General features: G+C 33.0%; 1 protein-coding gene and 1 long non-coding RNA gene across 4 annotated transcripts; one reads left to right on the plus strand and one right to left on the minus strand.

Moving 5' to 3' along the window:
• The first annotated feature begins 9,509 nt into the window (after positions 1-9,509).
• Positions 9,510-12,700, plus strand: LOC107897031 (uncharacterized protein At5g19025). Of its 3 annotated transcripts, none has more exons than XM_016822360.2 (3): positions 9,513-10,280; positions 11,548-11,617; positions 12,311-12,700. In XM_016822360.2, the coding sequence occupies exons 1-3, from the start codon at positions 9,589-9,591 to the stop codon at positions 12,365-12,367; spliced, it is 819 nt and encodes a 272-aa protein (XP_016677849.1). In that variant the 5' UTR covers positions 9,513-9,588; the 3' UTR covers positions 12,368-12,700. The 3 variants fall into 3 exon arrangements, with proteins under 3 accessions (XP_016677851.1, XP_016677849.1, XP_016677848.1); XM_016822359.2 differs by lacking the exon at positions 12,311-12,700 and adding an exon at positions 11,701-12,281; XM_016822362.2 differs by lacking the exon at positions 11,548-11,617 and having other exon boundaries at positions 9,510-10,280.
• A 3,066-nt stretch (positions 12,701-15,766) lies between these two features.
• Positions 15,767-17,877, minus strand: LOC107895623 (uncharacterized). The gene is made up of 5 exons (XR_005903361.1): positions 17,686-17,877; positions 16,699-16,794; positions 16,332-16,462; positions 16,130-16,242; positions 15,767-16,012 (listed from the first exon to the last, which is right to left on the minus strand). It is a non-coding gene; the product is annotated as an uncharacterized lncRNA (long non-coding RNA).
• Between the last annotated feature and the right edge of the window lie 705 nt (positions 17,878-18,582).

Raw genomic sequence — 18,582 nt, forward strand, 5'->3', positions numbered from 1 at the left:
TAGGATTATTTGCATATTATGTATGTTTGGAAGCATATGAACTTGGATATGGTATTTGGACTTTTTTTTAAAGTTTTTGATGCTTATATGACTAGGTGAATGGAGTGTGATGTTTAAAGATTAAGCTTGAATGACTTAAACGCTTTTATATGCTAAATTTTTATAGCCTCAAGTAGAGGTATCTATGTTTTTAAAAAGATACCTCTGCATTTTTGAAAGTTCAAGGAGTTAGAATACCAATTTGGTATTGATACCTTGGCCTAAGTATCGATGCTTGGGATGCAAGGTACCGATATTTTCTGATGTTTTGAAATTTGGCAATAAACAGAATGCTAGTTAGGTATCGATTTTCCAAGTGGTATCAATACCACTTAAAGGAAATATCGATACCATAGAGGCAATATCGATACATACGTAACATTTTTGGGAAATTTTGATAAGCAGTCCTAATACATGAGTAATGCCTATGTTATGCTATTTTATGAATTCTTAGCATGGCTTATCAACAAAAAGTGAATGTATGGTTTATAATTCATGATAATGTTATGTTCTTATTAATCGAAAAAAAAGATGCATGAGAAATAACATGTCATTTTAGATTAACAAGTAGTAAGACGATGGTGTGGCATCTCGATATTCGGCTTAACGTCCAAGCCAAGTATAGAGTGTTATACTCTCACCTAAATAGTAGGGACATTTAGACAATCCTTATTCTCATTCTACTTGTTAGGATTGACCCGATTAAGCAACAAGTAAAAAAAATAGCGGAAGAAATTCAGAAATTGAACACACAAATTTAACGTGGAAAAACCCCTCCAAAGAGCATAAAAAACCACGAGCAAAGCTAATTTTACTATAATGGCAAAAGAACGAAGAATACAAAAGATGGAGATAAAAAACTAAACCCCGAAAACCCAAAAACAGAGAACCCTCAAAACATAAACACAAAATTCTCTAAATGTGTTATGTGTTCTAATATCTAATGGGTGTTTTTTATAATGTTGTAAAAGAGTCTATTTATAGGCTAAATTCATAAGTCAAATAATAATAAAATAATCTAAACTAATAAGTGTTTGATTGAAACAAGTAAACAGGGTTTAACTGAAAGATTATTTCTCAAATTTGACTGAAAATAGGAATCGTATTTAACAAATCTCCACCTTGCTCATATTTCCACAATGTCATCTCTGCCAAAGCCCGCCACAAGCCTATCTTAAACTATGCAGGGAATTAACTGAGTCGAGTCTGTGCTTAGAAACTAGAAGACTTCTAGCCTTCAACTTGTACACTGCCAAATCAAAGCTAACCCGGGTCTGATTTTCAAGAACACAGTGCCTTAACTTTTCAAAACCTGCATCCAAAAGAGCACCTCTTTTCAACGAAACGGTCATACATTTTTCCCTCCTATGATCAAGTTGCCTTCGCTCCAAACGAGCTGACTTTGACTCTATAATGGACGAGGGACGCCCGATTTCACTAGTCACTGTAGAACCTTTCAGAATATAAAGACTGCCAATTCTTTTACCTTTTAACAAAACGAGTGCTCCACGAGATACTTTAATGTCGCTCGACTCGATGTTGATTCTGCATCCTTTCAAGTCTAAAATACTCAAAGAGATGAGATTCTTTCGTAAATCAGGTACATACATGACATCCGAGAGTGTCCTAATCGTCCCATCGTGTATCCTAATTTTAACAGTACCAATACCAATTACCTTACTAGATGCATCGTTTCCCATTCGCACAACTCCACTTTCAACCGAACTATATGTGGAGAACCATTCTCTATTGGGACACATGTGGAAAGAACGTCCTGAATCTAGGATCCACTCGGATGTGAACTTGGAGTTATCACTCGTTGACACTAACAAGAAATCATCACCGCTTTCATTGGCCAAATTAGCACCAACTACATCTTTCTCATTACTCTTAGCAGCTCTTGTATTTCGCAGTTTATAACAATCTGCTTTGACGTGACCTAACTTTTTACAATAGCGACACCTTTTGTCTCGTTGTTATAAAAATGGAAGCTTGCCTATCTACCTTGCTATCCAAATGAAGCTCATTTTCGAGTTTGTCTCTACTCAACAAATGACCCTTCACATGATCGACCGAGAGTTTGTCTTTGCCATAAATTAGGGTATCCCTAAATGACTTGTGTGAAGGGGGTAAAGAGTACAATAATAGCATAGCTTGATCTTCATCATCAATATGAACCTCAATGTTCTTTAAATCATTTAAAAGAGTAATGAATTGACTGATGTGATCTCTAAGAAGCTCACTTTCGTTCATACAAAACGTAAATAGATGTTGTTTCAACACTAAACTGTTAGCCAGAGACTTAGTCGCATAAAGAGTTTCTAACATTTTCTACAAGGCAGATGAGGTCTTCTCTATCAATACCTCCTGCAATATCGTATTTTCAAGGCACAACTGGATTGAAGATAAAACCTTTTCATTAAGCTCTTCCCATTCTATTTTATTTAGATTCTCAGGCTTTTTCCCGATAACAACCTTTTTCAAACCAGATTGAACTAGAATTGCCATCATCCGAACTTGCCACAGATTGAAATTTGTCTCACCATCGAACTTCTCAATTTCAAACCTTGTTGCTGCCATATCTGAATAGGTTGATCTATGAAAATTGAACTAGCTCTGATACCACTTGTTGAGGATCGACCCGATTAAGCAACAAGTAAAAAAAATAGGGGGAATAAATTGAGAAATTGAACACACAAATTTAACGTGAAAAACTCCTCCAAATAGGATAAAAACTATGGGCGAAGATAATTTTACTATAATGGCAAAAGAACGAATAACGCAAAAGATGAAGATAAAAAATTAAACCCTGAAAACCCGAAAATAAAGAACCCTCAAAACGTAAATACAAAATTCTCTAAACGTGGAAAAGAGCCTATTTATAGGCTAAATTCATAGGTCAAATAATAATAAAATAATCTAAACTAATCAGTGTTTGATTGAAACAAATAAACAGAGTTTAACTGAAAGATTATTTTTCAAATTTGACTAAAAATAAGAGTCATATTTAACACTACTATATAGCTAATCACTCTTTCCTCTCATTACCCTTATCACCTCTCTACGACGATTCTTCACCCTTCAAGTGTGAACCACGTTTTACCTTCGCTTGCTCCTCTTATTAGTTCCTGATATCAATAGATTTAATATACTTTTATTCAATAAATACAATCAACTCTGTGAGATAAGAAACTAATCATCAACTAATTATACTTCTACACAATAATTTCAACCACTATTATTACAAAATCCTATTATTTTACAAAAAGAGTAAAAAATAATTTTACGTTTATATTTAAGAAAAATGAAAAGGAAGAAAACAAAAAAAAAGTTTTGATTTAATGTTTTATTAAATAAAACTAAAGATAAAAGTGCGATGAGATCAAGCAAATCTAAACCCTTTTCCCTAATTAAATGTTTTCAAATGAAAATTTATTGTTAAGTGTTATAGAAAAATTAATAAAACAATAAATAAAAGAGGATGAAAATACGAGAGAATTTCATTATTTTATTTTCACTTACAAGGTGCTATTTATAAGCTCCTTTACATTCAATTAATAAAGGTATTACATTGAATGAATTAAAGTTTCTTAATTACTCTATTTAATATTCTCTTGATTATAAATTAAGTAAAGAGTTTTATCTCATTACTTTAATATGCTTAAAGGGGGTTATGACATCCATTTAATTTACAACACTCCCCCTTGGATGCCTTTTAAATAAGAATGTGCCTCATTAAAACCTTTATTAGGAAAACCCTGTGGGATAAAAACCTAATGAAGGAAAAAGAGTACACAATCTCCTATTACAAGTTGCCTCGTTAAAAACCTTTAACAGGAAAACCCAGTGGGACAAAACCTTGGTTAAAGGAAAAGAGTACAACATGTTTTAGACTCCTCCTAATGGGGACATCACATTATATCTTTGAGTCGACGCATTCCAATCTTGTTTCGTAGTCTTTCAAATGTTGAAGTTGGCAATGCCTTGGTAAAAAGATCTGCTAAATTATCACTAGAACAAGTTTGTTGAACTTCTGTGTTACCTTTCTTCTCAAGATCATGAGTGAAGAATAATTTTGGTGAAATATGTTTCGTTCTATCACCTTTGATATAACCACCTTTTAATTGAGCTATACGTGCTGCATTATCTTCGTATAAGATAGTTGGCATATTTTCCTGTAAAGGCAAATTACATATCTTCTTGATATGTTGGGTTAATAACCTTAGCCAAACACACTCTCGGCTTGCCTCATGCATTGCAATTATTTCAGCATGATTGGAAGAGGCAGCAGCTAATGTTTGCTTTGTCGAACGCCATGTTATGGCAGTACCTCCACATGTAAATAAATATCCAGTTTGAGATCGACCTTTATGTGGATTCGATAAATATTCAGCATCAGCATAACCAACTAATAGGGATTTTGAATCATTTGAATAAAATAATCCCATATCAATGGTCCCTCTAAGATATCTAAATACATGTTTAATTCCATTCCAATGTCTACGTGTTGGAGAAGAACTAAATCTTGCTAACAAGCTTATAGCAAAAGCTATATCAGGTCTTGTGTTATTTGTAAGATACATCAATGCTCCTATGGCACTTAGATATGGTACTTCAGGACCAAGAAACTCTTCATCATTCTCACAAGGACGAAATTGATTTTTATTAACATCTAAAGATAATACAACCATCGGGGTACTCAATGGATGTGCTTTATCCATATAAAATTTATTTAAGATAAATTTTGTTTTTCCGAGATCTTTCATCTCAAATTCTTTCTTTAAATAATTTACTGCATTTTGAAGCTCTTCAGGAGTTCCAATAATATTTAGATCATCAACATAAATAGCAATTATCACAAAGTTTGATTCAGACCTTTTTATAAAAACACATGGGCAGATTGGATCATTTTTATAACCTTCTTTTAACAAATATTCACTAAGACGATTGTACCACATACGCCCAGATTGTTTTAATCCATATAAACTTTTCTTTAATCTGATTGAGCAATTTTCCCAGGAAACTCTATATCCTTCAAGGATTTTAAATCATTCTGGGATTTTCCTATAAATTTCACTATCAAGTGTACCATACAAATAGGCTGTAACAACATCCATTAGACGTATGTCAAGCTTTTCATGTACTGTCAAACTAATAAGGTATCTAAACGTGATTGCATCCACCACAGGAGAATATGTCTCTTCATAATTAATGCCGGGCCTTTGCGAAAATCCTTGTGCTACAAGTCGTGATTTATATGTTACGAATTCATTTTTCTCATTTCTTTTTCGTAAAAATATCCATTTATATCCTATTGGCTTTACATATTTAGGTGTTTGGACTATAGGTCTAAAAACCTCACGTTTAGAAAGTGAATTTAATTCTGCTTGAATTGCGTCTTTCCATTTTGGCCAATCTTTTCTATTTCTACATTCCTCAATAGATTTAGGCTCAAGATCCTCAATTTCTTTTTCTATTTCAATAGAAACATTATATGCAAAATTGTTGTCGGCAACTATATTTTTCCGGTTCCATCTTTTTCTTGAAGTAACATAACTTATTAAGATTTCTTCGTTATCACCATTTTTAGGTACCTGAACCTCTTCTGGGGTTTTTTGATTAGTTATATCTTTGGACTCTTCTGGGGCACTTGCCTCCACAATATTACCATCTTGAATAATTGATCCTTTCCTTTTACGAGGATTTTTATCTTTGGAACCAATTGGCCTTCCACGCTTCAGGCATGGATTACTTTCTTTTGCACTAACAATTTGCCTTAGTGGGATATCAATTCGTATTGGAGCATTTTCAGCTGGTATGTGAGATTTTGTAATTCTCTTTAGGTCAGTAAATGAATCTGGCAGTTGATTGGCAATGTTTTGCAAATGTATAATCCTTTGAACTTCTTGTTCACATTGACTTGTACGAGGATCTAATTGAGATAATGATGATCCATTCCATGTAATTTCTTTGACCAGTTGTATTTTCTCTCCCCCTAATGTTGGGAATATTGTCTCATCAAAATGATAATCAATAAATCGTGCAGTAAATAAATCTTCAGTTAATGGTTCAACATATTTAATTATAGAAGGAGATTCATAACCAACATATATTCCCAACCTCCTTTGAGGACCCATCTTTGTGCGTTGTGGTGGAGCAATTGGAACATATACTGTACATCTAAAAATTCTAAGATGGGAAATATTTGGCTCCTGACCAAAAGCCAATTGTAATGGGGAGTACTTATTATAACTTGTTGGCCTTAAGCGCACAAGTTCTGCAGCATGTAAAATATAGCATATCCCCAAGCTGTAACAAGGAGTTTTGTTCTCATAAGCAATGGCCGAGCTATTAGTTGGAGGCGTTTGATAAATGATTCAGCTAAACCATTTTGTGTATGAACATGAGCTACAGGATGTTCAACTTTTATCCCAATTGACATACAATAATCATTAAAAGCTTGGGATGTAAACTCACCAGCATTATCAAGACGAATAGTTTTGATTGCATAATCTGGAAAGTGTGCTCTTAATCGAATTATTTGAGCAAGTAGCCTCGCAAACGCCAGGTTACGAGTCGCTAATAAGCATACATGTGACCACCTACTAGATGCATCTATTAATACCATAAAATATCTGAATGGTCCACATGGTGGATGAATGGGCTCACATATATCACCTTGAATACGTTCTAGAAATGTTGGAGATTCAATCCCAACTTTAGCTGGTGATGGTCTAATAATCAATTTTCCTTGAGAACAAGCGACACAAGATAAATCCTTGAATTCAAGAATCTTTTGGTTCTTTAATGGGTGTCCAATTGAATTTTTGATGATTTTTCGCATCATAATAGATCCGGGATAGCTTAATCGGTCATGCCAAATAGTAAACGTATGTGGTTCTACAAACTTCTGGTTTGTAGTAACATATGATTCAATTGCACTAATATGTGCATAATATAAACCTGATGAAAAAGCAGGTAGCCTTTCCAAAATATATTTCTTTCCACATTCAACATTTGTAATATATAGATATTCAACATTTTTCTCATTCATAGTCTCAATATGATATCCATTAAGACAAATATCTTTAAAACTCAATAAATTTCTTTGAGATTTGGTGGAATATAAAGCATCATCAATGATAAATTTTGTACCTTTAGGTAATAATATAATAGCTCTTCCTGAGCCTTCAATAAGTTTTGAACTACCCGATATTGTATTAACATGGGCATTACTCATTGTCAAATGAGAAAAATATTTTTTATCTTTGAGTATCGTATGTGTTGTAGCACTATCTGCAAGACACATGTCTTCATTGATTTTGGGTCTATCGAAATTTTGTTGAATATTCATATTCTTCATAAAAACAAACAAAATATAATATGAGAAACATTACAAATATTTATTAAATATATAAGTTATTTTTTTATGCAAGAAAACAAAATATACTTTAAAAAATGTCAAAATAACATCAATTTTTCTAATGATTCTCAAAGAAATCTGCCACATCTAGGTGAGTTATATTATTAAGGTCATTAAATTTATCATCCTCGTAGGCATGGTCAATTTTATTATTATAGTGAATACCTTCATCTTTTGCCTCTATTTCATCATTTTGGGATATAAAATTTGTCTCCATATGCTTCCCTTTCCTTTTAATGGATGCTTGATAAAGTTTCACTAAATGCTCAGACGGACGACAGGTACGTGACCAATGCCCCTTCATACCACATCGGTAGCATATATTCTCAACAATCTTTAAAGGATTATTTTGACCACTTCTTTCTTGTCTTTCATTGTTATTCTTTTTCTGGTGGTTAGAAGTATCATTTTTATGACCACCATGATAACGATTACTAATACGTCCTCGACCACGTCCCCTACTACGTTCACGACCACGGCCGCGACTTTTATATTTTCTATTTTCATAATTATTGTGTACTGCTACATTCACTTCAGGGAATGGTGCAGAACCAGTGGGACGAATTCCATGATTTTTCATCAATAGCTCATTATTTTGTTCAGCCACCAAAAGGCATGAAATCAATTCAGAATACCTTTTAAAACCTTTTTCACGGTATTGCTGCTGTAGGAGCACATTAGTAGCTTGAAAGGTTGAAAATGTTTTCTCCACATAATTTTAGTTGAGAACTAATTTTGAAAAGTTCTGAATTGTATTTACTTATAGTCTTAAAATCTTGCAACCGTAAGTGCATCCAATCATAACGAGCTTTAGGGAGTATCACAGTTTTCTGATGGTCAAATCGTTCTTTCAAATTTTTCCACAACTCAAGAGGGTCTTTCACAGTGAGATATTTCACTTTTAATCCTTCATGCAGATGATGACGGATGAAAATCATTGCTTTTGCCTTGTCTTGATTAGATGCTTCTTTATCTGCTAATATAGTATTTCCTAGACCTTTAGCATTTAGGTGAATTTCAGCATCTAACACCCATGACAAATAGTTCTTGCCTGAGATGTCTAAGGCCGCAAATTCAAGTTTGGTAAGATTTGACATTATAATCACTTGAATCAAAATAAAAAAATATTAGCAAATTAATAAGTATTCTCAATCGTAAAATAATTCAATATATATACTAAATTTGCTAAATAATAATATGTATGTCAAATATTGGCATAAACAGGAATAATCATAATAATAACTTAAAACAAATTAAATTAATTGAAATTTCTTTAAATAAAAAAATATGTATATATAATTATCATTATTAGATTTTAATTGTAAAAATAAATGTGGAAATGTTATCCAAAGCAAAATTTCATCTAGAAAATAAAATAAAAGAATTATGAAAATACGTATACCGTATATAGTTTAACGGGAGTTATACGGGCAAATTATATAAAGTTGAAATGACGTGAACTTCACTATAAACTCGTAGAAACTCGTGCTGATAACGTGTTATAGAAAAATTAATAAAACAATAAATAAAAGAGGATGAAAATACGAGAAAATTTCATTATTTTATTTTCACTTACAAGGTGCTATTTATAAGCTCCTTTACATTCAATTAATAAAGGTATTACATTGAATGAATTAAAGTTTCTTAATTACTCTATTTAATAATCTCTTAATTATAAATTAAGTAAAGAGTTTTATCTCATTACTTTAATATGCTTAAAGGGGTTATGACATCCATTTAATTTACAACATTAAGCATTTATTTAAGTATAATAAAAAAACAATTATTTATTATTTATTATTTTTAGATTTTTTAACAACAAAAAGAAAAGGAAAAAGGAAAAGCCTTGAACTTGCGTCTTTTAACTTCCAAAATCACCCTCTCCTAAGCAAAGAATATAATTTTTCTTTGGCAAAAAAGGAAAAAAAGGAAAAGAATATATTTTGTTTGTCTCTTTAAAATTTAAATTAAAAAAGAAAAAGAAAAAAGTGTACATAATTTTAAAATAATTATAAATAAAAAAAAAGTTATTGTACATATATATTACCTACAACAATACACCTTGTCTGAGCTGTAAAATCTCAGTGCACCCTCACAAATCTACATTTTTTTTTTTAAGTTTTAACATGCTCGATCTCCTCATCATGCCCCCTTCTTCAAAATCCACCGCCACCGCCACCGCCTCCTCCACCCCCGGCGCTGCCACCTCTTCCGCCACGAAACTTACCGGCCACCACCACCACCACCACCACCATCACCACCAAAACCACCATTCCCACTCCCCTCTCCTCCTCTGCAAACACTCTCCATCAGCCACCCTAGACCTCCTGATCCTAATTTTAGTCCTTTTCTCAGGCACTTTCCTTCTATCCTCTTACTTCTCCTACCTGTTCCATTCCCTTTCCCTTCTCCTTTCCCCTCTCCTCTCCACCCAAAGCGCTTCCTTTTCTCTCCCTTTCGTTTCCTACCTTTTGGGTTGCACACTTTTCTTTGTCACAACCCTTATTTCCATCGAGTTCTGCTGCGGTTCACGGTCCCGTAAATGCGAAAAGCCTGGTTGTAAAGGGCTGAAAAAGGCTTTGGAGTTTGATTTGCAGCTACAAACGGAGGATTGTGTGAAAAATGGATCAAAGGAGATTGATCGTTTGCCTTGGAAAGGTGGGAGTGAAGGGAACCCCGATTATGAGTGTTTGAGGGCTGAATTAAGGAAGATGGCACCGCCTAATGGGCGAGCTGTTTTGCTTTTTCGGGCTCGCTGTGGTTGCCCTATTGCTAAGCTTGAAGGTTGGGGTCCGAAGAGAGGGAGACGCCATAAAAAGTAAGTCCTTATAGGGTTGATTTTGATGGCTTTTGGGAGGATTGGGTTTTTCTCCGGTTGATTTATTTATTGATTATATTTTGAGGGGGCTTTTGAGTGGGATTTAATCTGTGAGCTTTGTTTGATTAATGTATTTTAGTAGAAACTTATGAATTTTATTTTATTGTTTAGCATTTTCATAGACTGCTTTTTTTTTGGATGCCTAGGCAAAATTGTTATCCTTTTTGTTGAATTGCAATTACATTGAGATATTGTTTAATTTTTGGTGGTTCTGGGTTTTTAAAGATCTGAAAAACGGATCTTCATGTGTTTTGGCTTGTCTCCAGTAAAGAATTTAGGAGGCTTTCATCGGTGTAAAACTTAGCATTTTTGTTCACTGTGGTTGCTCTGTCGTTATTAGAGAGTTGTGTATAATCTGCATATTTTCCTCTTGCATTGGGATGAATATGAAAAACATAAGGATGTGAAAATCTTGACATTGTTGATAATATGATCTGCTAGATGTGGTTAAATGACTCAAGTTAAAAAAAAATGCATCTAGATTGTCATGTTTGTCCGCAACATTTATAATTAATAACGTTCTTGAGATTTATGAAGAATGAGTTAATTATTTTGAAGTGAGAAACTTAAGCAGAAAGGAAGAAGTTATTTTTGGAATATGGCAAAGCAGACAGTTGCATAATTTGCATTTAGCCAACAGATCTGTTGTGCGAAATCACTATTTGAATTTGATTTTCCTTTTTTAGTAAGTTTGCATTTATGATGTTTTGGTATTGTGTTGTGAGGTATGCAGATTCTTTAAGTTTAACTTATATAGTTTGTAACATTTATGAGTAAGTCATCCCACTATATTTCAACATTTGATATCATTGGTAAACTTATTGTTAATGCATCTTCCCGAGTATGTTTCTGTTAATTCTTTTATGGCGGTACCTTAATGAGTTTCAGGCAGTCATAAGTATTAGTTCTTATTTTTCTTTACTATATTATCATATGAATGCGTCCTATGTGTGTGTAATGTATGTCATTGGTGAAATTCAAATTCATTACCTTAATGCGATTGCACTAGACATGTATCTGTGGATATCTATTTTGTTGCTTTGCTCTATGGATAAGATACTAATCAGGAAAAATTGAAAAGTATTAACATCTAAGCTGGCTAAGCAAGTGAAACTTGATAATGATTTTGGTAGCTTTTGTACGTGTATCCAGTATAATGCTAGAAATTTTTTACTTTCCACTCAAAAGGTTGCCTTCATTGTCTCAGCATCAATTTGGGAAAATTGACCGGAAACATAGCAGTCATTTGCCCTTTTAAGCTATGGAGACAATTTAAGGTTTGATATTATTATCCACATTAGTTATGATCCTCAATTGGAGCTGTTACAGTCTCTCATTTTCCTTTTACATTTGTTGACAGTGTAATGTCTTCCTTGGGGGCATCCATTTAACTTGGCATTTTGGGTATTTCTGTTTTCCAGATGGATTCTGTTTATGGTTTACTAAATCTTTAGATAAGATGGAAACTAGTTGGGGTATTAATAAACTATCAATGACCGTGTATGGTAATGTGGAAAGTGTTTGAGTTTCACGTAATGCAAAATATAGTCAGCTCCTTTCATTTCAAGGAACTCTGGCTGGGTCAAGATCTTGTCCAACTTATTACCATTTAAAATGGATGAGCTTGTGTTTTCATGATGGAAGTGAAGTATTAGTGGATGTGCTTTTGTAAAGTTCTCTACCATATTGCCTGGTTGAATTAATGGCCTAGATATTAAGTTTAAATACCAACACAAACATCACCTTCATCCCTTTTTTCTATTATACTGTTAATAAGAACATTTTATGTAAGTCTTAGTCTTGATAAAAGGATAACCCCGGGCCTGATTGCATGGAGGGATATTTATTTATTTTTACATTTTTGAGGGAGTATTTGATCATGTTATTGGTTTCATGCATTCATAATATGGAATATATAGATATACATATATATAAGTTGATATGACTGAGGTGAGTATTGGGTTTTGCAGGGGTCTTGCCAGTTCGGGACAAAATGGAGATCATCGCTAATAATTGATTTTGTATAGTCACCGGAATCCTCCTACATTCCAACGTTTAACTAGTTCGATCTTTAACGCTTTCTCTCCTTTCTGGAAGACTTTACTTTGATCAGAAGAAATTTTACATGCTGTATTCCCGGTGGCATTTCTTGAACCTTTTCTAAAATCATTAACTTGGAAGGATATATAAACATTTAATTTGAATAAAATAACACTGGATGATGATATTATTTAAAAGTAATCTCTAGACCTTAGCATTGGTATTGGCAGTTAGCCATTTTAATTAACATTTATTAAATGCTTATCAATGTTAGCCTTTCCATGTGTTACCAATAAAAGTACAGAGATTTGGCAATCTTACTATCAGATTTCCAGTTTTGCTGCTTTTCAATTTAAAATCATGTTATTTTGTATTTTGTATGGGGTGAGCGCATCACAGAAAGTAATTTATTTTTAGTGTTTGTGTTTAGTCTGTTGGGTGTTCACTTCCGAACTTTCATATGATCTCTTAAATATGAAAAAAAAAAAAATTAAGAGTATACTTGTTGAATTGGATCCATACATAGGTCGGCCAGGTTATTTTAAGTAATAAACTATATATTTTACGGTTAACTATTTATCAAGGTTGAGTAATTAACTAGACTAAACAAATGAACCTTTTCCTGGATTGATGAGTACTATATTTATATTTGTATTTTATAATCTTTTTAATAAAAAATTTCTAAGGAAAAAGTAGTTTGCAAAATTATCAAATGAACCGTTGCTTGGAAAATCAACGTATTAAGCGTAATACCAAGAAAGTTTGCATGTCAAATTCATCGAGATATAATCACGCTTGGACAAGATGGTATTGATTCACTATAATGACTAGTTTGACTAGTCTAATTGATTTGATTAGATAAATTATTTAAAGATTTATAAAAATTAAAAATAAAAAAATTCAATTTAATGTCTATTTAATTGGATTTCTAGTCTAGTTCAATTGGTCCATATCGATTCATAGGTCAACTGGTCTGATGTCTCTCTATATTAATATCTCGACCAGTCTGGCTACTTGGTCCAATACGGTATGTCTAACCATTTGGACTAAACAATAGTCTTAGCACATCATGTTCACTTAGTGGCTACAAAAAAGGATGACCCAACACCTCATTAAGAAGGATCTCTTCTTCGAGCAGAACATGACCAACAATCTACTAAACAAAAGTTTAATCATAGGGCCTTGGAGGAAGATACTATTTGGATAGCAAAGTCTTGTATGTATAGCATGTAGGGTTTTGCCAAATCACATTGGATTCATATTGGGACTTTTAAGTACAAGTGTTGAAGGTCTTCAATGACTTAGTTACTTGCACCAACTCAACACTATCGAGAGGAACTCACTAAAGAGGGTATAAGTACCTCAATCTCCTACCTTAAGACATTCTCCATACCAAAACTTTGCCAAAATTTATCCAGAATCTCTAACCGCTTACTCCAAAACCTAACCATCTCCCTTAGGTTTTTGAAACTACCATGTGTGTGGGAACTTTGACAATTGTATGTTCAAACAACAGATAGAATAATAACTTTGGTGTACTTAAAGTTTGTGTTGCCGTGTTTGAATTTTTATTTAATCTCGTTAATGCAGCAAATGAAGAAACATTTTTTTCCAAAATATTATCTTTATCCATTCGACTAACTTGGAGGACAAGGGAGAAGCTTGAAGTGTTAAATATGCTTATGTTTATCCTTATCTCTTGAGAGTTTTGAAGCTGATGGTGTAACGCCCCCACGCCCGAGACCGTCGCCGGAGTCGAGTATGAGGTGTTACTAAGCTTAATTTAACATATTTAGAACTTTGGATTATTTATTTCTACATTCACAGCTTTTAAGCTACTTGCGTCACAGTCACAAGAAAAATCATATCTCGAGTTACGAAACTCGAAATCAAGATCCGTAAATTTTCCCTAAATCTAGACTCATATACCTATCTACTAATTTTTTTCTAGAATTTTTGGTTGGGCCAATTAGTACAGTTTATTAGTTAAAGTTACCCCTGTTTCAGGACTTGACTGGTCTGACCTCTGTTTACTACGAACCACATTTCTCTCTGTAAAAAATCCATATGACTATGAGGTTTGTTTCTAATGAAACTAGACTCAATAAGGATTCTGAGAATATAAAATACACTACCTAATTATATCTTTACAATTTATGGTGAATTTCTAAAGTTGGAATAAGGGATTCAGAAACTGCTATGACCCTGTTTCACTATAATTCAAATATCTTGTAACATATAATTCCTTTACCTGTTTCATTTGTTTCATGTGAAACGAGACATAATAAGCTTCAATTTGATATGTATTCCATCACGAAGTTCAATTTCTATGGTTTTTAGTAAATTTTTAAACTCGCGCCAGTGTTGCTGCAGTATTCTGTTTATGGCAAATTTCATCCCTTTTATGAGTTTTTATGCACTAAGGGCACGTTTGGTTCGCTGTATTAGATTAGAGGTGTATTGGATTAGAGGTGTATTGGAATAGAGGTGTAATAGCAAATCAACTGTTTGGTTGAATGTAATGGAATAGAGGCGTAATAGTAATCTTGTGTTTGGTTGAATGGAATAGAGGTGTAATAGCATAATGGAAAAAACTAAAATGACTAGAATACCCTTAGCATAAATTTGTTTTGGTAAATGATTATTGTTATTGTTATTTAAATTTTAATAAGATTATTAATATCAATAATAAATAATTTAATCATATTTAAACATAATTATTATTAAATATATTATAATTAAAATATATAATTTAATAAAATTCTTAATAATCAATATTCTTATATGAATTTACTCAAATCATAATATATGATACTATAAAATATAAATTAACATAATTATTATTAAATATATTATAATTAAAATATATAATTTAATAAAATTCTTAATAATCAATATTCTTATATGAATTTACTCAAATCATAATATATGATACTATAATTTACTCAAATTCTTATATGAATTTAATAAAATATCATTTGAAATAATTAATATTAAAATTAACATGTAACTGTTTGTTACTCATTCTTTGTTTCTTATTCTTTTTGTTTTGATCATGTATCAATCATTTAAACCAAATGCTTGGTTGTATTGGATAGTGTTTTATTACTTTATAAATGCATGATTTTATATACACAAATACATATGTATAGGAAAATTATCTGAATGAATGGTTAATATTTATTATCAGCAAAACTTAGTATATACACACATAAATTAAGGTAAGATAATTAACTCGATATCTAGCTTGAGCAGCTCGAGTTTGTCTAAACAATACATCAAAACTTTTTATTTTGAAGCTTATAAACTTAAACAGCTTAAGTGTCTTATTTTTCATTATGCTATAAAGGGAATATAAATAAATACCAGAATTTTGATACGAAAAATTGCAGCAAGCAAAGCAATATCCTGCTATTAAACTCACTATAAAATATGTAATATAGCAAACAAAGATCTCTCAACTGATCTTTAATCTTTTTAATCATTTGTAAATAAAAGAAAAAATTACAAAAAAGAACAACCTGCAGAATGTTTGATGACAAAAACTAACAAAAATCCATGATTCAATATCAAATTCAAGATGCATTCTTCTTTTTCAGCTTAGCAAGTTCTTGCTTGATGACTCCAGACCTCTGCAAAACCGTATTACAGCTCGTCAAGCTTCGATTGAAGTTTTGAGGAAGTGCTTTCAAGAAAAGAACTCTGGTATAAAACGGGTAGACACAATAGGGGGTGTATCGGAAACTGACCTTGATCTTAGCCAACATAAGCTTGAACCTATCAAAGTCGTTGAGAGATGCTCTTCTCTTCTGGACAATCAACTTTCTACCCCACGAGCTACTTTCCCATTTGTTCTTAACATCTGTAAGTTAACATAAGAGTGATAAGAAAGAAAACATATCTTCAAGAAATAACATTACAAATGCTGGTGAAAGCTGTCGTCGTCCTTACCAGCCTTCTCCATAGCTTCGATCAACCCATTTGTTCTTGGGAACACGTGGAATGTCAATTGTGATATCTGTCAATGTAAGCCTCTTGAAGTTCATTTGGCCTCTTACCATATCCGGGGCATCAACAAGTGCCTGCCACATTAAAAATAGTCACTTCTTACACGCACATCTCCAAATAACACCTATAGGACTTCAACTAGACTAGTTGGCTGATAAAAGAACATTGATAATTGAGCAGACCATAATCCAAAGACTAAAACCAGCAAGATGGGTTAGTAGAAAAATTATGCAGCCAAAATCTAATGGTCACATTAAAGACATGTTTAAACCCTTCATATGGCATGTGATAAAGGAAAGGGCTTTCTTACATGACCACAGGTAAGTTTGCAGGCAATTGCATGACTTGCTTCATGCAAGAATACTGTAATGAGCTTAAAAGGCAGCAACAGCACTGTTCTCCATATCTACAACAATTAGGGGGAAACATTAGGTCAATCCATTTAAGCAAACAGAGGCAACCAGTTCAAATTCCAAAGAATGCTGTATCTTTTAACAGAAATTCAACTGCAGTGAATCCCCCTAGAAAACTCCTAAAACCTTGGCATCCTCATCCTTATGAACAACTTATGAAAATTGTTGTAAATGCCATAGCATTTATGAGTTCCTTATGAACAGATTTACAACAAGTATTACAAAAGTAAATCACAAATGCTCCAAGAAAAGAACCCAATTTCCTTCAACGTGCAAACCAAGAAACTATTTAAACTGAATCTATTTCGTAATTCAAATTACCATCAATTTTCTTGGAAGTAAGTGAATGCAAATGCATGCAGGAGATAATATCAATGGAGAAGCAGATCGAAGAAACATTCTAAAACAGAGGATTAATTTGCTTCCCTCGATTGAACTCCCTCAAATTGAAAGATCTTCAGAAACTCATTGGATTTTTCCATGAAGATTATACTGTTGACTTCCCAGCCTTAAAGATTCTTGAGATAGAAAACAGTCCAGACTTGAAGGCATTCATCCATAAATCTATCGACAAATATAACCCTACTGGTGGAGTTTTGTTCAACGAAAAGGTACTGTTTTTAACGCAGTGAATTGTACCTTATTTCCATTTCTCTTGTTATAATTAACTCTTCTAATCATTTCTTCCACAGACATGAATACTGACATCAACTATATTACTTCTGTTAAATTCACCATCTCTAAACAACATAAATTCAAGGATTAACTAAACATAACAATAAAAAGAATTCAAAACCCCAAAAAGAACAAATCTTGCAGAGACCCAAAATTAAAAAAAATGAAACATGATTACATATGGCTTGTAAATTGAAGGTTTAGTTAACCTGTAATGAATATGGATTTCCTTTGAAATAGATTGAAGCCTTGAGTGGAGCCTGGAAAGAAGCAGAAATGGCGATAACTAGGCGCAGGCAAGGCAACCAAGAAGAGGAATAAATTAGGAGGAATGGAAAGCTTAAAAACCCAAAACACTAACCTGTAAATGACCAAATCCGGGCACAGTGCGATGAAGAAGAAGCTGTAGTCAGAAAAGGGGAAACCGATTACATGCAGAATCAGCAGAGTGAAACAAATCTGGAGGGGATTAACTTGCCAACAACGAATTTGGCAGAGGCTAGAAGGAACAGAAGAGAAACGGGGAAGCAGATGGGAGGGTATAACAGGGATGGTAAACCTATGCGGAGCCTAATCTGAGCAAATGGGGTGTATTAGAAATTGGTGGATTTCACCGATTAAGTTAGTCGCGTATTACAGCCGTAATAGAAAAACCACGAACCAAACAATGGCATAGAGGCGTCTTAAGTAGGCCCCACCGATTAGGGGTGTATTGGCTATGCCAATACACCCAACCAAACATGCCGTAAGTATCTTAATAATTTTCCTTAACATCAAATATAATCTAAACTAAATATTTTCATAATTTATCATTATCAAGCATTTCCTCAACCATTCCATCACCATACCATAAGATCATTTACACAAAAAAAGTATATTGCTATACATGCCATACTTAAATTTACAAGCCATTACCAAAAGTCTTCCGGATAGTGTGACTGAGCCTTCGACCTATCCCGATTCCTGAGCTGGCTTGTCCAAAACTACAATGAGTAAGAAGGAGGGAGTAAGCATAAATGCTTAGTAAGTTCATATGCAAATAATAAGTAACATAACAAACAGTCATACCAATCAACATTAGCATGTATCACTAAAACACATATCAC

This window comes from Gossypium hirsutum, chromosome A10, assembly GCF_007990345.1.
Source record: "Gossypium hirsutum isolate 1008001.06 chromosome A10, Gossypium_hirsutum_v2.1, whole genome shotgun sequence".
Classification (NCBI taxonomy): Eukaryota; Viridiplantae; Streptophyta; class Magnoliopsida; order Malvales; family Malvaceae; genus Gossypium; species Gossypium hirsutum.